Below are 22,420 nucleotides of genomic sequence, written 5' to 3'. Positions count from 1 at the left end.
TCTGTTCAGCTGGAAAAACCTAAAAGTCTATGCCTTCCCACCACTGCCTCTCCTTTCAAAGGTACTCCTAAAAGCCAGACAAGAAAAACCACAGATGATCCTGATCACTCCAGACTGGCCACGCCAGCACTGGTACCCTATCTTAAGGATCTTGTCTCAGGGCCCACCATGGATTTTGCCCCAAATTCCACACCTTCTGACTCAACAAAACAATCCAATCCTGCACAGTCAGCTCAAAACCCTAAACCTGGCTGCATGGCAGATACTTTAGTCAAACAGGCAACACCTCTCTCTAAAGCTGTTATGGATGTCATTTTGGAGGCCAGGAGGCCTAGCACCAGGAAAGCTTACTCAGAAAAATGGAAGAGATTCTGCGCCTGGAACCAGGCTCACAGCCTTGACCCTCTTGTTCCAAACATTCCTCAGATTTTACAATACTTAACTGAGATGCTGGACAGAGGCCTATCCTTCTCATCAATTAAGATTCACGCCTCTGCCATTTCTGCACATTACAACACGGATCCTCCTTTATTCTCTCATCCCTTGCTAAAGCAGTACCTCAGAGGGGCTAAAGACATAAGACCGCCCCGGAGAGCACCAACACCAACTTGGGACCTCAGTTTCGTTTTGGAAAAACTGGCCCTCCCACCTTTTGAGCCAGCCAATACAGCCGATCTAAAATTTTTGTCATGGAAAACAGCTCTGCTTCTGGCTTTAACTTCAGCACAAAGTGTCTCAGAGCTACAGGCATTAATGGCAGTGGAACCTTTTATAATTTTTCATCAGGATAGGGTATCTTTAAGGACAAACCCTACCTTCATGCCAAAGGTGGTGTCTAGTGTGGCTCTTAACCAAACCATCCATTTGCCTACTTTTTATCCAAACCCCCAAAATAAAGGGGAGAAACTTCTGCATTCTTTGGACATACACAGGCAGCTACACTTCTACTTGGACAAAACAAAAGCTTTCAGGAAAACTGATCAACTGTTTTTAGCATATGCTGCAGGATCACAAGGCAAGGCTATCTCAGAGCAGACTATATCCAAATGGATAGGACAGTGTATCCGGTACTGCTACACACAGCATGGAAAATCAGTCCCTAATAACATTAGGCCTCATTCCACCAGGGCAACAGCCACTTCAGCAGCCTTTCTCAGAGGAGTACCTACCAAAGAAATTTTGGAGGCTGCAACTTGGAGTTCAGTGCACACCTTCACCAAGCATTACCACCTGGCTCTTTACTCTAAATCCAGAGCAGGATTTGCCACTGCAGTTCTGCAGGGCCTCTTAGCCAATCCTAACTCTTTATAGACCAGCCACCCAAGCTTAGCTATTGGATTCAACCCAAGTGTGATGACTGCAGCAGGGTAACACGATGAACATAGTATAGTTTTGTACCTACCATAAATGTGGATGTTCGAGTGTTCACACTGCTGCAGTCCAGGTTACCCTCCCTCCATCCCCTCTGAACTAGCTGGACTTATCTATACCCTTCTATCCTATACAACCTTTGGGGTGTATTTGCTGGCAACTGAAGGTATTGTTTTTATTTTATATGTATATTTTCGATTAGCAGTATGTATTGCCTACCCACTTGGGGGCACCTGACATCTGGGGCAAGAAAAACTGAAGAAAATGGCATCGGATGCATCTGGCGCACTGACGTCAGGGAAGAAGCGACAGCAACCGACGCCGGACCAAGACTTTGGAACTCTGGCCGACTGCGGGACTGCCTGACGGCAGGATAACCCAAGTGTGATGACTGCAGCAGTGTGAATACTCGAACATCTACATTTATGGTAGGTACAAAACTGTACTTTCTGGTGGATATGAAAGGAAACTAGAGATCCTTTTTAAATTGATGATGCAGAAAGGACAGACAGACTCTGCACAGAAGCAGTACTAATTGCTACATCATTATTCCACATTAGAGGCAGACTTAAAGCTGAAAATACCTTGTTTGTTTTTGTCCTGTAAGAGAAAATAAGTACATCATAGCAGAGTATCATTTATGAAATCAGGAGGTGCTTTAGAACCAGATTTATTCTCATTGACATAAGTAGCATGGTACAGATAAGTAGTCAAGTAGAACATACTAAAACAGGGTGAGTATAACCTCAGTGTAAACTGAGATACAGGAATCAGAAAAGTTTGCATCAGTAAACAATACAGCTAAGGAGTGATTGTTCCAGTAACACATTCTGGGAATGAATTGAAAAGTGATAAACGTTATAAGCATGCCCAGATCACCACCAACATTATCTGTAATGACAGCATGTACTAAGAATCTCCTGTTTTTCTTAATACTTTTATGTCCCATATCTTTAGGGCGTGGGCAAAAGTTGACTGTAGAGGACAGAGAAGCTGAAGAAGAGGATACCGAGGATGAAGATAATGGTGATGAAGAAGATGTCTTACCTGGTATGAGGACTATATTTTTAGTCAAGAAGCACAGGAGTATGTATTGTATAAAGATGTGAATTCATTGTCTAACACAGAAGCAGTACAGTTCATAGATGGTTGAAATTTGCAGTGTCTGTTATTGGTAAAGTAAAAAATTGAGAAGTTCCCTTTTTGATTAAAGCATTACATACTGACACTACTCTTCTACTGCTAATTTGTAATGTCTAGCAGACTGACTTTTGGTTTTAGTGAGAGGGAAGAGACAAACAATAATGAAACCCTCATGTTAAGTTGTCTATCTCGCCTTCATTCTTGCTGGATGGGTTCGGAGCCGACCTCGGCTCCGACTCGGCCACTCTAAAGCTCGAGAGTTGGTTCCACCGGCTCGAGGCCCCCCTTATATCCCACAATGCTAGGCGTGAATTACCTCAGATCTCGTTTGCCGCTACAGCGATCGAGGTGTTGTTTTTTCTACCGGCTCAGGTCAGTGGTATTAGATCAGTCTTAAAAACTATTTAAACCCTTTTTAGCTTAGCTTTTTCTTCTTTAGCCATAGTGTAGTGGATATTATCCTTTCTACCCTTATCCAGCCCCTTTCCCACAAGAACTGATAAGTTCTTTCCTTAGGCCTTCGGGCCCTCTATCCCTAATAGTGGTGTGTATGTGTTTTGTAGGGACTTATTTTATATAAATAACTAATTTCTTTAGCTTTTAGTTAAGTTACCCTTTTCTGATAGTGTAATCGGTGTGTGTGTGTTTTGTGTGGTGATTACACTTCGGATCCTTGAAAATGTCCAAGGATTCAAAGGTCTCAGGCTTCAAGAAGTGTGACTCGTGCTGTCAGAAAATGTCTCTGACAGACGGTCACACTTCTTGTGTGTACTGCCTGGGACCTTTACACCTGCAGGACTCTTGTGCTGTATGCCATGGCTTCAGCCCCAGAGTCCTGCAGGAAAGAAAGAACAAACTCATCCTAAGGGGTTTGCTTAAGCCTGAAGGTTCCCTAACTGCTTCATCGGGAAAACCTTCCAAGGCTTCTAAGACCTCGACTCCAGTTTCTGAGTCGAGGCCTAAGGCTTCAAAGCCTACTGCTACATCGGCTCCGGCTGGAGCCGATGAGTCTTTGACTACAGTTTCTGTGGTTCCCTCGGCTCCGGCTGGAGCCGAGGTATTGGAGATTCCTGGGTCGGTTCCGATCAGACCATCGGAGCCGACATCTAGAAAGAGGTCGAGGTCACCATCCCTTGGCTCCGTTCATTCGGCTCCAGCGTCTCCCTTGCTGTCTGAACGGAGCCACAGATCTCACTCCTCCAGGTCATCGAGGCTCTCGGATCATGACCTCCAGAGGGTAGTGAGTCGACTTCTAAAGTCCGAGGCACTGGCCCAAATGCTCCAGAGCCCGACTCATCAGTCGGTGCCTCAACCTATTCCTCTAAATATTCCTCCTCCGACTCCTTTGAGCTCGGGCGGGCGTCTCGGAACCGAGACTGTGGTAGCGTCGGAGCCGATACATTTGTCTTCGGCTCCGTCGTCGGCTCCGATTTCTTCTTTTGAAGAATCTCGGCGCCGGACTTCCCTCGTCGGCTCCGAGGGGGTGAGTGGTATCGGACCCTTATCCGACCCCCCTCTCCCTCTCGGTGCTTCGGCGCTGGTGAGTTCGGCTCCGACATCGGCCTCGGAGCCATCTCTGTTGGTGCCGAGGGAGGTTCTCAGCTTCTCGGAGTGGGGACCTCTGGCTCTGCCTGACAGGGGTGCGTTCGAGGTCATGCGGAGAGTGTTGGAACCTTGTTCAACTCCACAGTCGGCTCCGTCCGTCCCTCCCTCTTCGGTGCCTCAGGTTATGTCTACTCACTCCCTCATCCCAGACCGCAGAGAGCCAGCTCCTCAAGAATCCCCTGTGGGGATCTCATCCTCTTCCGAGGCCTCCCCTGAATTGGCAGGGGAGCCCCCTAGGAAGAGAAAGTGTAAGAGGAAGCACATAGACTCACCTGAGTCTGTCACCTCTGACACAGATTTAGAGGATTCCGAGGGTTCCCCCCGTTCCCCTTCTGAAGATGTCTCCTTTGCGGACATTCTAGAGATCCTGAAACAGAGGGGAAATTGGCCAGCCCTTAACCCTTCGGAGGATGAAACTGTGTATCTTGAGGCGTTTGGCTCTCGCCCTTCCACCTCCTGGGTGTCCCCCCCCTTTGATCCCCTCATGCAGGTGGTGGCAAAGAAAGCCTGGACGGCTCCTGACTCAGTGGACCCTACCCCAGGAGACCTTCTAAATTTATAACAGCACCAACTGACAAACAATTTCTGACCAAAGGTGTTACTGTGGATGCTATGGTGGTAGCTGCTGCCACCAAGAAGGAACTAGCTGATCCTTCAGTGCCTGTTCATCACCCTAACAAAGAATCTAGGTCTATGGACAGGTATGGGAAGCGGATGTTTTCGTCAGCGACCTTTGCAATGCGTTCGCTGAACTACCTATGCCATTTCACCCGTCTCCAGAGAGACTTGATCAAGGAAGCGAGTGAGATGTTGAAGGATCCTACAGCTGCAGATTTTCAGGACAAAATGAACACCCAGCTGACTACCCTGAATTCGATAGCTAACTCCTCCATGCGCCTCCTTTCATATGCGGCTGATGGAGCGAGTAGAGCCGCAGGGACAGGTGTCGCCTTACGCCGGCATGCCTGGATGCGACTATGCAATTTTGCGGACCCCTTTAAAACGTCTTTCACTAATTCCCCGTTTGATGGATCATCTCTCGTTGGTCCTCAAGTGAAAGAAACCTTGACTAGGTGTGAGACGGATGGCAAAACTCTATCTGCCGTCGGAGTCCGTTTTTCTACTCCTTCTAGACCTTACCCCAAAGGCCAGAAAAGTGGGAAAATGTGGTTCCGCAAACAATCTCAAGGGAATTTGCCTGACGCACAGAGTCGGTTCCCCTCCAGAGGCAGATGAGGGAACAATAATGGTAGACGTCGCCCCAGAGGCAGAGGGGGTCCGCAGAACCAGGGCAATCGAGAAACCTTTTCCGATAAGCCCTTTCAGCATCCCTGAGGTGTTGCCCGACTGTCCACCTTCGGAGGCAGTCGGGAAGATTGTCACTGTACCCAGAAGCCTGGCTATCCCTAACTCAAGACAAGTGGGTACAGTCCATTATTTCCGAAGGCTATTCCATTCCCTTCGTTCGCATTCCAAACCGATCAAAAAAATCCCTTCCAGATGTTCCACCCGCTCAAAGGGATCTTGCAGCTTTGGAAATTTCAAAGCTGCTTGCAAAAAGAGCAATTCAGCCAGTTCCAGCAGACCAGCAAGGATCCGGAATCTACTCCAGGTTCTTTTTAGTTCCAAAAAACAGGGACTGGAGACCAATTTTGGATCTCAGTATCTTGAACAAGTCTGTCAAGAAAACAAGATTTCGGATGGTCACGCTACAGTCCATCCTTCCCCTATTGGGAAAGGAAAACTGGATGTGCTCTATAGACCTTCAGGATGCGTACTATCATATAAAAATGAAAAGACGCTCCAGAAGATTCCTCCGCTTCAGGCTGGGAACCAGTCATTTTCAATTCAGGGCCCTGCCCTTTGGTCTCACCACTGCCCCCCGGGTGTTTACCAAATGCATGGCAGTGGTAGCTTCTCACCTGAGATGTCAAGGATTCCAGGTGTTTCCATATTTGGACGACTGGCTCCTCACAGCTCCCACCAAGCATCTTCTTCTAATGGCCAGGGACTACACCTTTCGCATTTGTCAAAACTTAGGCATTTCAATAAATTGCGAAAAGTCTGTTTTGTCGCCTTGTCGTACTATTACCTTCATAGGCGCAAATCTAGACACAGTCAACATGTCTGCGAGACTAACAGATCAGAGAATAACAGACATACACAAACTGGTCTCGCTCCTCTTCAGCAGCAACAGAGTCAAAGCCAGGTTAGTTCTGAAAGTATTGGGGATTATGGCAGCTGCCATACCTCTGCTTCCATTAGCCAGATTCCACATGAGAATCCTTCAATGGATTCTCTTCACACAATGGTCATACCAGCAACTTCCGATGTCCCACACCATTATGATTACGCAAACATGCAGGAATCATCTTCTGTGGTGGATGTCTTCCCCTCAGCTCTTCTTGGGAAGACCCTTTGTTCCTTCCCCTCCGGTTGCTACTCTGACAACGGACGCCTCCCTGATCGGGTGGGGGGGGGGGCATTATCAGGGCAGAACTGTCCAGGGCACATGGTAACCAGACAAATGCCACTTGCACATAAATGTTCTAGAGATGAGAGCAGTGCTTTTAGCGTTGCAAGCCCTTCAAGACTCTCTTCCCTTGGGAATGATAGCAATCCAGACGGACAATATGTCTGTAGTGTGGTATATCAACAAACAAGGCGGAACCAGGTCCTATCCCCTATGTCGAGAAGCACTCAGACTGTGGCAATGGGCGATTTCTTCTCAGCGGTTTCTGATAGCAACGCACATCCCCGGGAAATCCAATCAAATCGCGGACAAGTTGAGCAGAGCTATCCTCATGCCTCACGAGTGGTCTCTGAAAGACTCTGTTGTGAGAGAAATTTCTCTCAAGTGGGGTCAGCCTTGCTGCGACCTTTTTGCTACTCCCCAAAACAGCAAGTGCAGAGATTATTTCACCCTATTCCCGTTACCAGGCCAGCCCAGCAGAGACGCTCTAGTCCAAGTTTGGCCCCGGGGACTTCTGTATGCATTTCCTCCCTTCCCACTAATCTCTCAAGTGATACAGAAAGCTATCTCTCAGAAGGCCTCCTTGATCCTCATTGCTCCTTACTGGCCTCGACAGGTTTGGTTCCCCTTTCTACATCAATTTCTGTTGGAGCAACCTTGGCATCTGGACCTAGTTCCAGATCTTTTGATCCATCAATCGGGTCAGTTTCATCGCTCCCTCCCCTCTCTGAACCTCACTGCTTGGTTCCTCCAATTCCAACCTTAGCCAGGCTTCCTCAAATATCTCACACTGTTCGAGATATTTTGATAGCTTCCCATAAATCTTCCACTCGAAAGATTTATCTGAGTAAGTGGAAACGTTTCGCCTATTGGGCTCAAGGAAGAGACATAGATCCTTTCACGGCTTCCATCCAAATAGTCCTTGATTTTCTAGCTGAACTCTTCCATGCAGGTTCATCTCCTTCTACTCTTAAAGTTCAATTGGCAGCTATTTCTAACTTTCATGTGGGCATTTCAGAGTCTGCCATAATGTCCCACAAGCTTTGCAAAGCCTTTTTGAAGGGAGTTTTTCTACTCAGACCTCCTATAAGAAATCCTCCTCCTCCTTGGGACCTAAATTTAGTTCTCAGTTCCTTGATTCTCCCCCCTTTCGAACCTGCAGCTTCCTGTTCTTTAAAATTGCTATCATGGAAGACTCTCTTTCTGGTAGCTATTACTTCAGCTAGAAGAGTTTCAGAACTTAATGCACTCAGCTGTCGACCTCCTTATCTGTTGTTCCATAAGGACAGGGTATCTTACGAACCAACCCGTCCTTTTTACCTAAAATAGCCTCGGCGTCTAACCTAAATCAAAGCATTGACCTCCCTGTGTTTTTTCCAGAATATTCTAATAGGTCTGAACAAAAATTGCATTGGCTAGATGTTCATCGTCAGTTAAGGTACTATTTGGATAGAACCAAACAATTCAGAAAATCTGACCAGCTGTTTGTCTCTTATGCAGAAGGCAGAAAGGGACTTTCTCTTTCCAAGGTATCACTATCTAGATGGCTAACATCTCTAATTTCCATTGTCTATGAAATAAGACACCAAAAGCTGCCTAACGAACCTAAAGCCCATTCCACCAGAGCTTTGGCTACTTCTATAGCCTTCCAAGACAGACTGCCTATTGACACCATTTGTGCAGCGGCTACTTGGGCTACTCCTCACACTTTCATTTCACATTATAAGTTGGATTTAGCTTCTAGGCATAGAGCTAACTTTGGTTCCACTGTTCTCAAGAGTCTGTTCCGTTAGGCCACCCGGGACAAGGTGCTAGGGACGGTCCCATCCAGCAAGAATGAAGCGAGATAGACAACTTAACATATAGAAGTTATGTTCTTACCATAACGTTCCATGTTAGTTGTCTTCTTCTCGCCTTCTTCTTAAGGCCCCTCCTTCCCCCGGGCCTGGACAGACCTAGAGGAGTTTGATTGTGACCTCTCTTTCTACCACCTCTTTGTGATAGGTATATGCTCTGCTGTGCATATTTTCCTAGATCAGGCTTAGGTCACCCTTTCTCCTTCCCTTTGTTTATAGAGGTGGACTCTTTTCCAGTTTTTTCCTGGTTGTATTATTAGCTGGGCCTAGCTCACAAACGAGATCTGAGGTAATTCATGCCTAGCATTGTGGGATATAAGGGGGGCCTCGAGCCGGTGGAACCAACTCTCGAGCTTTAGAGTGGCCGAGTCGGAGCCGAGGTCGGCTCCGAACCCATCCAGCAAGAAAGAAGGCGAGAAGAAGACAACTAACATGGAACGTTATGGTAAGAACATAACTTCTATTTTTTGCCTGTGTTCTTTTTGCCCCATGCCTGCCAGACAACAAGCTTTCCTCAAATGGATTCAGTCTTCATTCATTCATTCACTGTGAGAAGTCCCCAGAACCATAGAAATTTAAACCATCCAGAGGAGGCATCATTCAAATAGCCATGGGGTTGTATGTATCCTTTCTGGCATCTTAACCTTAAGGGAATTTGAAAGGACTAACCACCACCCTGGGGCAGGTGGATGAGCCACCTGCATTATTATGGACACCCATGATGACCTCCACCATGAGTGCATGCTTATGAACTTGCTGATGAGGGCTACATTCATTTGTGGTTTGTTGGGCTGAAACCTGACCCCCATTATACCTATGCAATAAGGTCCTCCCTCTGAAGGATTGTAGCAGTATATGTCTTGCTCTAACCCATGCTCCCCACCATGGTAGGCATCCCCATCCTACCCTACCAGCTTCATTAGGCACCCAAGCTGCTAATCAAATTCAGGTCATCTGGGCTGTCATGAAATCTTTATCCCAGAGCTGGGAGTAATATACCCTTTTAATTGTGTTGCATGGCAAAAACAAAAATCTACCTCAGTTTTTACATTTTTAAATTGGTTTCTAAGTAGTGCCTTAAAAAGTGAAGATTAAGAGTATATAGCCAAGCCATTTACTAAGGTATGCCTGTTACAATTTTTGTATCATTCAGTAATGTGTTGCTTTGCAACTGGAGAAACCTCTGTAGGTCTGTCATGTAAATATAGTGACACACCATTTATTGTTGTGTGGTTATCAAAACTGTGAGTAAACAGATGCAGCAGCTTTGAAAGATATTTGTTGTAGGAGTATTGCATTAAGAAACAAAGGTGGAGAATACCATAGACTGTATTAGTATACTGTAAAAAAAAATTGAGGGGACACAGAACTAGTTTTTATTTGTGGGATTGCTGATGTATTTAGCAGCATGATACTCCCTAACCTGAAAACTTTTGCTCATTGGCTTGATGGTAGAGTCTTGATAACATTTAGGTGCCATTTTTCTCTGAGAACCTGCAGTGGGTACTAAAGGAGGATAAAAATCCTGCTATTAGAAATTATATGTATGCAAGTGGAAAAGATTTTCTAGTCTGTGCCAATACAAGAACCAGGACCCTCTTCACGTACAGTTGCCTGTAGTACCTGATTATGCGAGTGACTTTTTGATTACTCCATCAATTTTAATTTGGCAAGCATTTCTGCTTATCTCCCTTAGATCCCCCTTTCCAACTACTCTTAATGCATCTCCCTAGAATTCAGGTGACTCCTCCTTGGAATCATAACTTTGTGCTTGTATAGCTTACTTTTTCTCCATTTGAACCAAGATTGAGGTCCTTAGCATGAGATACAGTTTTATTCATTGCTCTGACTTCTGCTAGGAGAGTATTTGAATTACAAGAACTTACGATGAGTCAGCAGTACCTCATTTTTTAAGTGACAGGGTTTCTTTGAGAACTGATCCCACTTTTATGCCTAGAGTGTGCTCAGAGTTTACTTTAAGCTGGACTATTGATCTCCCTGTCATCTTTCCTGAACTCAAGGGAGAGAAGATAATTCATTCTTTGTGTATCTACAGGTGTTTTAGATACTACATAGATAAAACTCATGCCTTCAGGAAAGCTGATTAGTTGTTTGTCTGCTATGAAGGTAATAGGAAAAGCCAACCAGTGTCAAGGCAGACTATTTTCAGATGGTTGTCTCATGCTATTACTTTTGATTATACTCACCATAATAAGCCACTTCCAGGGCAATGAATTTGACTTCTTAAGTGGTTTTCTTGAAAGTGGTAGACTCTAGAAGTATTCTAGAAGCAGCAGCTGTACAAAGCACTATAAACTGGACTCATTTTTCAAGTCCATAACAGACTTTGATAGGATCACTCTCTAAGGGCTTCAGGAGACTTCATTTATTGGTTTCCTCTCTTCTTAGTTTTGAAAACTATGGCAATCTTTTTTTAAACACCTTTACTGAATTATCAATTAAAATGTAGGCAAACATATATTTATATACAATAAAACAAACCATGTTAAGACATTCATAGGTACATTATAAATCACATATATTCTTTTATACAATTGTCATCAATACAACATTACATAAATTGATCAGTTCCTACCATCCCTTAAACCTCACTCCTCCTTCAGACATTATTCTGCATGTATTGTTCTCACAATTTCCATATTTGTTTCTGTGAAATTTGTTCCTACCCTTTTCTAAAGATCCTATTTCAAGTTCTTTTATCTGTTTTACAATATTCACTACTTCAAATAGGTGGTTTAGACTGTGATTTCCATTTTCTAGTAATTGTTTTAGCAGTCACCAGAATTAAACTTAAGAAGGCCTTTACTATATCTAGGCAATTCAGATTCTGTATCCCAACACACACACACACACACACACAAAAAAAAAAAAAAATATATATATATATATATATATATATACATATATATACATATATATATATATATATATATATATATATATATATACACACACACATATATATATCCTTAGCTGCACCCATTTGCTCACCCAGTATTTCTGATGGAGTACTCTGTGGGGAATTTCTAAAGTGTAACGAAATAAATATATAATTTAATATAGATATAAAACTAAATACAACTAAGGGGTATAAATTACCCCCAAGTCAGCACAAAAATGCCATATGTAAATAAGCAAACTATTTCGGCTATACAAGCCTTCTTCAGTGCATAAATCAATCAAAGACAAAAAACACATCAGAGAATTGATTTAAATAGCACTTGCCAATTGAATAATTAATCATTAACTCCTATTGAAAGAATATTAAAGAGATATGCAGTAACTTTGTAGTAGGCAATGGATTCTTGTTACAAAGAAATTAAAGGTGTTCATTCAAACCAGGGCTAAAAAGACCCCCAATTTGATTATCCTTTTTCTTTCTTTGTTATTTAGGATAGTATGCCGTCCACTTTTGTGGGATCTGTCACGTATAATTTTGTCAATAACTGTAAAGTGAAATGATGCAGATGAGTGCTTAAGTGTATGTTTGTAGAGTGCGCTGGAAAATTTATGGTTCCTAATGTCACTGTTGTGTTCAAAAATTCTTATCTTTAATGGCCTGTATGTTTGGCCTACATAAAAGGCTGAACAATGACAAGAGGCCAAATAAACCACGCAATCTGAACCACAGTTGGCAAAAAAACTTATGTCAAAAACCCTATTGGTATTAGGACTAGTGAATTCCTTAATTTTAAAGACCCTGACACAGTGTGTGCAATGACCACATGGTTAAGTACCACACAACTTATCACCCATAAGTGTATTTTGTGTGTGTCCAACTATAACCTTGGAAGTGTGTTTATAATGGCTCAAAATTGAGCCCAAATTTCTTCCCCGCCTGAAGGAGAAAAAAACATCTCTGGCCTATCTTAGATGCTGATTTAGGGTCAGATAGTAAAATGTTCCAATGTTTCTGAACTATGTCCAGAAAAGGTTTCATATTATGTCCATATGTAGTGACCATTTTTAAGACATCATGATCTTGTGATCCTTATTTTTATATTGCAAAAGATTCTCCCTAACCTGTGTAGAGGCCCATTTATTATTGACAAAATTATAGGTGACAGATCCCACAAAAGTGGATGGCATACTATCCTAAATAACAAAGAAAGAAAATGGATAATCAAATTGGGGGGTCTTTTTAGCTCTGGTTTGAATGAACACCTTTAATTTATTTGTAGCAAGAATCCATTGCCTAGTAGCAAGTTATTGCATATCTCTTTAATATTCTTTCAATAAGAATTAATTAATGATTAATAATTAATGATGGACGGCGCAGTAGTGCAGCGGTAGCATTGTCACCTCACAGCAAGAGGTTCTCTGGTTCGATTCCCTGCTGGGGTACCTTCTGTGCGGAGTCTGCATGTCCTCCCTGCGTTCGTGTGGGTTTCCTCTGAATACTCCGGTTTCCTCCCACGTTACAAAGACATGCATCTGGAGCCTTTCTCCCCAGGCCTCCGCTGGAAATTGGCTTCTTTCCAAGTTGGACTTTCCTGGTTAACAAATGGTAAATAAATAAATAAATTAAAATTAATTATTCAATTGGCAAGTGCTATTTAAATCAATGCTCTGATGTGTTTTTTTGTCTTTGATTGTTTGATTTATGCACTGAAGAAGGCTTGTATAGCCGAAACCGGTTTGCTTATTTACATATGGCATTTTTGTGCTGACTTGGGGTAATTTATATCCCTTAGTTGTATTTAGTTTTATATCTATATTAAATTATATTTTTGGGCAACCTCCATTGGTGCTGGCCCTTTATTTCGTTTGACTTGGTAGTGTTTTGGGCCTTGGCACCTGCCATACTTGCAAGGGGTTTGGTTGGAGTGTCAGAATTTCTAAAGTCTGCCAACTCATTGGAGTCTGCTTGTGGTATAAAAATACATATGCAAACACTTCCAAGCAAAAATTCTAAATCTTCTGGACTTGGTTGCATATTTGTTAGCCATATATATGTCCACACATTTTGTTCCTTTGTGAATTGATTTTCTACTCTCTCATCCCAAACTTTTCTAACCTCCTCTGATTGATTCTTGTAATTATCATGCAGTATTTTATATGCCCTACTCATTTTTCTTTTTTTTAATGCAGCTTTTGTTTTAGATTCAACTAAAACTTTGCAAGAGCAGTCCTTTCACTTAGAACTTCCCTATCCTTTTATCTTTGCCTATACTCTATCAATCCCTCACTGGGAAGGCAGTCTCTAGCTGCAGTCCAGATATCTTCTTTGCTACTTCTCATTCTATTATATTTCCCTCTCTAGGCAAGTTTCTCCCCATACCTTGGTTACTTTGTCAGTTTTCTCCAGTAAATTCTAGTCCCCTCTTGCCTGTTCATTCTTCCCCTTATTGCATTCAGCCCTATCGGCAGAATCTCCTTTTTCCATTTTCATATTGTCTTAGTTGTTAGAATACTTTCTGTTTATGATTATAATGCTCTATATGGCTTTTGCTCTCCTTAAGGACCTGCATTCAAAATCCCACTCTTTCCTTATTTCTTGAATTTTCCTCCCTGCTTCATCATCATCCCTTTCCACTTTGAATTGTAGCTTTCTACTTGTGTCATGTATATTAGCTTTAACTGTGTAACTCTGAAACATTCCTTCAAATCAGGAAATCCTAAACCACCTGGGTCTTTTGGAAGGATCAACGTATCCCCTTGACTCTTGCCTTTTTACTCTCCCAGATAAAATCTTTCAGCCCTTTATTAATTAGTGCCCACAACATATCCTCTGGTTGATAAAAATATCCCTGACCAGTTTATAAAACTAAAGGGAGGTCTCAGAATATTCTACAGTACCGAGCTGTCTTTTTTCTGATTTTATCAGGTACAAAATAATATCATCTGAAAATAAAGCCAACGTTTCTTAATTACCATACAATTTATATAATTGAATTGCTGAGTCCTTTATTTTCTTTGCCAATGCTCCAAATATGTTGCAAATAACAAAAGTGAAAGAGGACACCCCTGGCTGGTTCTTCTGTTCAGACACAGTTTATCAGAGAGGGACACACCCACTTTAATTCTTGCCTTCAATCCCTCATATAGCCTCCTAATTAACCTTATTATTTTATTAGGGAATGCAAATGCTTCCCTTGCACCTGCATCAAGACCTACCAACAAAAGCAGTATTTTCTTATATTCTGCTACCCTCTGGATCATCGTTGTTCTGTTAATGTTGGCAAATGTTTGCCTGTCCTGCACATTGATCCATATCTGTCAAATTTGGCAACACCTTTGCCATTCTTTTAGCTTTTATAGACATAAACACTTCAAAGTCATGATTAAAAAATGAAATAGGCCTATATGAAGCTGGATCTAATGGATCTTTACCATCTTTAGGAATTACAGAAAACACAAATTTCTTCCAGAACGTCAGTGCTTCCCCTCCTTTTAAAATACTGCTGAACAAAACCTTCCAGATCTTTATTACTTTTTTCCCTCCTAGTTTCCAACCTTTCACAGAATGCCATCTATTTCTGGATATTTTCCTGTAGATTGATTATATGTCACTGTTTTTTTTTATCTCCTCTCCTCATATCTTAAGTGTTAATGGTCAATCCTCATCTACCTCTAACCTTGTTATACTTAAGTATTCCATAATGTTTCCATTTGTGCTTTTTGATTTCCACATTCCTCTGCTTTATATAATTTTTCATAAAATGTTTGAAATATGTCTAATACCTTTACAGGATCTCGTTATTTTTTCTTGTTATAGACTCCCCAAGTTTGACAACAGCCATTTCTATTTTCTGCTGCCTAAGTCATTGTGCTGAAAGCTTTTGTGCTCTGGAGTTATCAAAAAAATGTCCTTAATCTTTCTAAACTCATACATATTATCCAGATAATGCCTTATTTTCTCTTTAGAACTCTGCAATTGTGCCTGTTCTTGTTCTGTAAGATCCCCCTTATTCTGCAATACTTTATCCTTTGTTAGCCCCCCCCAAAATCTTATTTCTTAAACATATCTTTTTTTGTTTTATTTCTACCCTCTTTTAAACTCCACCTTTATTTTATCCCACTCGCTAGCTGTAACTTGTGAAGAAATTTCTATCTTCCCTAGACTAGTAACTCTCAAATAATTTCCACCGGGGAACGGCCAGTATCTCATTTGCACTTCATTACCCTGCATTTTTCCACTTGTTATTGACACATAATCTGAATAGTTATTGGATGTGTGCTGATGCTTTCAGTTAAATGCACATATTCCTGTGAAATATAATTTCTTTCTAGTCCAGCCTAGCTGTTGTATCTTGTGGAATAATATGTAAATTCCCTCTGAGTCCCTACTACGGAATTCACATCTTCCATGCCAAATATTTTCATAAATTTCTTCAGAAATCTACCCTCTTTTGCTATATTTTTCATTCCGGATCACCCAGATACATTCTTAGTGTTGCAAATCAAGTTTCACTCCCCACCTATAAGTAATATTTTCTGCTGAAAGCTAATATTTCAACCAACATTTTCTTAAGGTTCATAATAGCAGTTTTAGGTGGAATATAAGTACATGCCAGCATAATCATCCTCCCTTGCCAGTAGCCAGTTACAACCACAAATCTTTTTACCGCTCTTCTGTCACCATTGGATCTCTTCTCGCAATTAGTATAATGACTGCCCTTTTCCTTTGTCTCTGGTATTCTTCTGAATAGCCATACTGAAATCCTGTTTTTTAGCATTTTTACATGCTCACTTCTTTCCAAATGTGTCTCGTGTAGCATTGGCACTGAGCATTTCTTTAATATAATTCAGTACTTTTCCATTTTTGTCCATACCTGTAATCCCCCTACTATATATATATATATATATATATATATATATATATTTTTTTTTTTTTTTTGCGGTCTCTCATTTAAAAAAAATGCTAAACATTAAAAAATGTCATCAGATTAAGTCTAGGGCATTAATCCAGATGTACAAAGAATAAAAATAACAACTGAATAAAGCTTGATCAAAGGAAGCATAAAACTCATAGTTTAATGAGATATTAAAACAGGTAAACTCTTTCACCACAGCTTCATCAGACCATACAAATACTATACCAGTTACTAAATATATATATAACAATTTCAAAAGGATCCTATCCAGTCAATATACAGCAACGTGTCTGACATGATAGCATTTCAGTTAATAAAAACAATTGTTTGTTTGTGTATTTCGGCTTTTCCTGGTTAGGGGTCGCCACAACAGAACTCCGGTCCACTAATGATTGGCAGTAGATTTTTACGTGCCGTGTTGCCGGCCCTGACGCACAGCCGTCAATGAAGGTACGCCCATTCACGCATGTCTCCACACAGAAGACGCTCTAGCTGAGAATCGAACAGGACATCTTACTGTGAGGCGACAACACTACCGCAGCACCACCACCGCAGTCTATATAAAAACTAAATATAATAAGTATATAAAATTGATATTCATCTATGCAAAAGTAAAAAGAAAAATCAGCTCTACATATATTGTATTATATTATATTATATTGTATTATATTCACTGCACTTTTACACCCTATTCTCCACCCCAACAGCCCAAGATTACATCTCATTAATTCAAATGTGGTTTTATTCAGTCTTCTCTTTTTTCTTTGTAATGCCTTAATTTCCTAAAAGTAATAAAAGACAAAAGTATTTGTTTACTTTGTTTTGTGTGATGAAGATACTTGTTGTTGTGTCTTTTGGCTTTTCCCGGTTAGGGGTTGCCACAGCGGAACTCCGGTCCGCTAATGATTGGCAGCAGATTTTTATGTGCCGAGTTGCCAGCCCTGAAGCACAACCTTCAACGAAGGTACGCCCATTCACGCATGTCTCCACACAGAAGACGCTTTAGCCGAGAATTGAACAGGACATCGTCTTACTGTGAGGTGACAAAGCTACCGCAGCACCACCACCGCAGTTCTTGTGTGATGAAGATACTAATCACTAAAAATGCTTTAATATATAACATGCAATTTATATTATGAAATGCTTTATACAAATACCATTTTCCTTTGTGTCCTTCCAAACATTAGTGACATGAAATGGGGCACTTGCCTGTCAGTCTCCCCACAAGTTTGACAAAGTTTACAAAAAACAAATTTTTCAGTTTTTTTTTTCTTGTAAAGCCATATTTTATAAATGTGATTGATGCTTTATAGTCACACATTTATTCACTATTTTCAGTGTTGCTGGTCTTCTTCCTGTTCATCTGTCTCCCCCTTCCCCAGACTCAGATTCAAGTCCAAGATACTCTTGATTCTTCTAGTCAACCCGTGCTTTTACTGTCAAGTATGTTCCTTTTGAATATTGGAAAAGGTTTCATTGGCAAAATCTCTGAGCTTTATTATCAGAAGAATGAGAAGCAGACTCCCCTTCTCTTTGATGGCTCATGTTTTGTTAGGCAAACTTTTGTATTTCTTCCTGAGCCTGTTCCCCATCGGAAAATTACTTTGATTCTTTAGGAAAAAAATTTCTAAATATGAGACTGCTTGAGAAGAGCTGTTTCAAAAAATATTTGAGTTTTAGGGCAGAGCACATACAGAAAACCTGAAATTCTCTTCTGAAATATTCTGAAGGCAGCTGGATGTGGCAGCTTGAGGCTCACACCAGCCTCTTGACCTCCCCTGATTGCTGCAATACATGACTTTTCTTCTCCCTAGTATACAGTGAATAATCATTTTCCAGAAACACTCTAGTCGCTTCAGTTTTTCATATTTTGCCCTTGTGCCACAGTTTTGTAAACTCTTTATGTTGGTATGATTGCATTTATTTCTCATGGCCAGGTTTGGAACATACACATGATGTGCCTTTTCAGTAATAAATCCTGCTGTAGAATACTAGTTCAGTTACCTATTTGTGCTTTCATAAGATTAATACAGTTTGGTCCTTCCAGTTTCTCTGGTACAGCAGACAATTTCAGGTTTTCTGTGGGTGCTCTGCCCGCTAACTCTACCATTTTTTTGAAACAGTTCTTCTTGAGCAGTCTTATATTCAGATAGCCTTTTTCTTTTGACCTCTGTTTTTTGTAGTTTTATCAGTTCATCTGAATACCTGTTCACAGCTTCTTCAATTTTTCCATCCTTTTGTTATTTGAGTTGATATACTCCTTCAATGTTTAATTTATTTTATTTAGTTTTGTGCAAATTTGACTTAATTTTTCCTCTAAATTACTGGAAGCCAACTCTTGTACCCAAGGTGGAGCCTGAACTGCTTTTTGCTGAACAGCTTCAAGATTCTTCCTAGTCTGTTTTCTCTTTACATTTTCTAATTGATTTTCTTTCACGCTTTCTTCTTTGCTGGCATGCAGGCAGTGTACTTACTAGCCAGTAACTGAATTTTATTAAAAGAGGCAGAATTACTTGTCCTTATTTCTCAGTTTCCTTTTTCACACTGGGAGAGCTGAAATTAAGTTGTTGATCAGTGTGCAGCCATCTTGGAAAGCCCAAAGCTATGATAATCTTAGTCAAATAGCTTAGGCTAGTACAGCAGTGATGTATATGCTGAACATAGTACAGTTGTTTAAGTAAACTTACAGTAACAGCAGATGTTCTAATAGGTCACTGTTTCAGTATATCCCCCACCCTCCAGACCTCTTTATTTTGCATGTTTTTCTTTTATTTTGCAAGGGTGACGATAAATGTACCCTTGTGTATATAGTTTACTGTTGCTTTTGTTTCTTAGCATTATTATTTCAGGGCTATGTGGAGCTCCCCTCAAGGTCCAGATAGTTAGAGCATGTGGAAGGCACCTAAAACCTAAGAAAGCTGGCCAGTCACAAGAGGTGGGAACCCATATAGCTTAGGCTACTGCAACAGAAATCTATTAAGGCATCTACTGCTGTGTTAAATTTACTTACATAACTGTACTTTTCATAACCAATGACTTGAGAAACAAAAAAGTTTGCATCTGCGACTGAGTGTAGTGAAGGGTGAAAGTAGCTTGGAGACCGTTTAGATGGAGACATGGATGGAGCCTTACTGGACTGTTTGAAGTGTATATGAAGCAAATGGTTGTGCTTATATTTGATGAAGTAAAGTTGTTACATGACCAGCAGGTAGGACACTGAGACTGTTGAGCAGCAAATGTGGGACATTCAGGACGGCAGTTAATATGGCAAATCAACTTGAACAGATTGAATAATGTCTGGTTAGAATGAAGGACAAAGAAAGGAGATGGAATTTAAGATTGTGTGGAGCTGATAAAGGTGAGGAAGGAAAAGATGTGATGGAACATGTGAAAAACAAGATGACAAAGTGTACTGTATTTGCAAAATATCTTCTGGGATAGCTGATAAAACTGCTGTTTCAACCAGAATCAGAACTCAAGTATGGGAAACCTAGATTGATACTAATATGATGGCCTTCTATATCACTGTTACAGTATTCTTCACCTAAGGGATCTCCCGCCAAGGATAGCCCAATGTCTGACCAATATACCAAAGCCTTCAGCCATACATCACACGTATGCTCCCTGCCCACAATGTAGGGAATGAAGGTAGCATATGTATGCAAACACTCAGAACTACTTTGCCACCAGTCCAAATGCCATTATCGTACATCAGTCTGTATGCTCTTCAAGTTGTGCCTTCCAGCCTCTGCAAGCTTTGAGTTGTGCCTTCCAGCCTCCACAAGCTGTCTCTCTAGAGACTAGTGAAAGCTCTAAGGTCCATCTGGAGCTTGTTTCAGATTCCACTGCTGTGACCTCATGAGAGGGGCGGTATGGATCCAAATTCTCCCACGTTCTCAGAGGCTTTTCCAGTATCTGCACCTGACATTGAGGGGAACCTCAGCTGATGATATCTGAGGGACCAAGGGGGATTCCTCAGATTTTAGTGAGAAAGGAACTTCCTACCACCCGTCTTGAGTTGCGTCAAGGGTCTGACCCTCCTAGGATTTTTTGAGTAGACATGTCACAGAAAAAGAAACGGAACACTAAGCATATTTCCCCTGTTAAGGATCCCAAGTGTGAATGGCAGGATTTCACTCAGGATTTATTTAATGCTTTAATGGCTTTGAAGCCTCCTCAAGGGGTGTTTGTTCCTGCTGGATTAGGGAACTGGATTTCTTGGATGAGGATTTGGATTCTGGGGATGAATCTCTGGCTTACTCTTCCCAAATCCGTCCCCCAGACTACGGTTCGGAAGAAGACGATTCCTTGAGTCCAGATTCCCCATTGGAAGAGTTGCCCTTTGGAGATGCTCTTTCCTGAGTGACAGCTGTTCCCATGTCTCTACCATTCAGAAGAGATATTATGAGCTCCTGCAAATGGAGTTTCTCCAATAAGCATCTGTCCCTCCAGGCAGCTGCTGCCCTTTTAGATGCTTTCTTTGTAACCTCTGTAACTTTTGTCTCTCAGCCCCTTGCACCAAAGAAGCTTGATAGGTTCTACAAGGTGCCTGAGGACTGTACATTTCTTTATAAGTGTCCTTCTGCTGATCCTTCAGTGGTATCAAGTTTCTTCTGACAATTCCTCTAAGTTGTTGCCATCTTCTAAGCTCCTTCCTTCAGATAATGAAGGATAGTCGAGCTATGGAAAGGTTGGGTAAGAAAATTTATACTGCTACCACCTTGGCCTTTAGGGCTATTAACTTCAGACTCATATGGCCAGGTATGTTTTGGCCCTCTTTTCCCATGTTTCTAAGGTTGTGTCTGACCTTCCTGATTCTGAAGGGAAGGCCTCTGTCCTCTACTTTTTAGGGTCTACTTCTCAGGTTGCCCGTCCCTCAATAAAAATGCAGCTATGAAGCAGCTGATGCCTCTTCCACTTCTACTGCCTTTGGTTCAGAGATAAGGCGTTATTCTTAGCAATGTCTTAATACTTTGCCTGACGATATCAAGGACAAACTTTTGTATGCTCCTTTGAATAACAAAAGCCTTTTTGATGCTGCTGCTGACTTATTTAAGTCTCTTCAGGATATGGGAAATGCCTTGCAGACCTTAGCAAATGTGCTTTAGCACATCTTTTCCCCTATTCCCAAGTTTCAGAGGAACTGTCTTTCCAACTCTGCCTTTGTAGATAGACTTACTCCCTCTCCTATGGGTAAAAAGGGTTCTAGGCATGTTTCTTCTGCAAAGCCTATTCAGACTCCTTCCTCTCAGAAACCTTTTTTCAGGATAAGCCTGGTTGATGTTTGGCCTTCCCTTCCCCTTGGCCAGGCTCCCTTGTCCCGCCATCTCTCATTGTCCCTTCCAAGTTGTCATTAGATCCCCTCAGATTTTTGGGTTTTGACGATTATCTGTCAGGGTTATTTCATGGTTTGAGAATCCACCATTCCCAAGCTCCCTCTCGCCATGCTCCATATGAGGAAATTTCAGTGGAACCTCAAATCGCTGTGGCTTCAACATTGGCATTCCCTGGAGTTCCCTTTCCTTTTCTTTGTATCAAGCTTGAATTTCAGTGGTGGATGCATCAGTTTTCTCTCAATCCAGGACTCCCCCTTCAAGCTTCATTTCCCACTTAGGAGCTTTTTACGGAAACCTCAGATGTAGGATGGGGTGCCTCCTGTGGCCCCCTTCAGGTCCAGGGTCTCTGGCCTCCTCATCAAAAATCAGATCATATCAGTATAAAAGAGGTGAAATCTCTGCTTTTGGCGCCACAAGCTTTTCATTCCGTCTTTCATCCCAAGCCCCTCAAAGTCTTCACAGACAATACCACAGTGATGTGGTATATCAACAAGCAGGGGGAGGGCATGAGGTTCTGTCAGCTTTGCAAACTGGTTCTTCAAGTCTGGGATCTAGCTATCCTTCAGAGCATAGTCTAGTGGTAGACTCCTTGAGTAGGACCAGCACACAAGCTCATGAATGGATGTTTCACAGAGATCTGTTCCTGAGCATTGTCCATTGGTGGGGTATTCCTCAGGTAGATCTCTTTACCTCCCCTCTGAACAGACTACTTCCTCTTTTCTATTTCAGAATCCCAAGTCCTCTGACTTGGAAGGTGGACGCCCTCTTTTCCTTAGAAGAGAATGTTGCTGTATACTT

At 41.7% G+C, this 22,420-nt stretch overlaps 1 protein-coding gene across 5 annotated transcripts in view; it reads left to right on the top strand.

The window, feature by feature from the left end:
• LOC122798540 overlaps positions 1-22,420 on the top strand; it is a 1,608,245-nt gene that overhangs the window by 414,996 nt on the left and 1,170,829 nt on the right. For all 5 annotated transcript variants that reach the window (XM_044067582.1, XM_044067581.1, XM_044067580.1 and 2 more), the window contains one exon: positions 2,329-2,421. In XM_044067582.1, the coding sequence (XP_043923517.1) occupies positions 2,329-2,421 (93 nt within the window). The remainder of the gene's footprint in view (positions 1-2,328; positions 2,422-22,420) is intronic.

This window comes from Protopterus annectens, chromosome 3.part1 (genome assembly GCF_019279795.1).
Source record: "Protopterus annectens isolate FY-2018-M chromosome 3.part1, PAN1.0, whole genome shotgun sequence".
Lineage (NCBI taxonomy): Eukaryota > Metazoa > Chordata > Ceratodontiformes > Protopteridae > Protopterus > Protopterus annectens.
The sequence above is the reverse complement of the archived record's forward strand: the minus strand, read 5'-3'. Positions and strand labels throughout refer to the sequence as shown.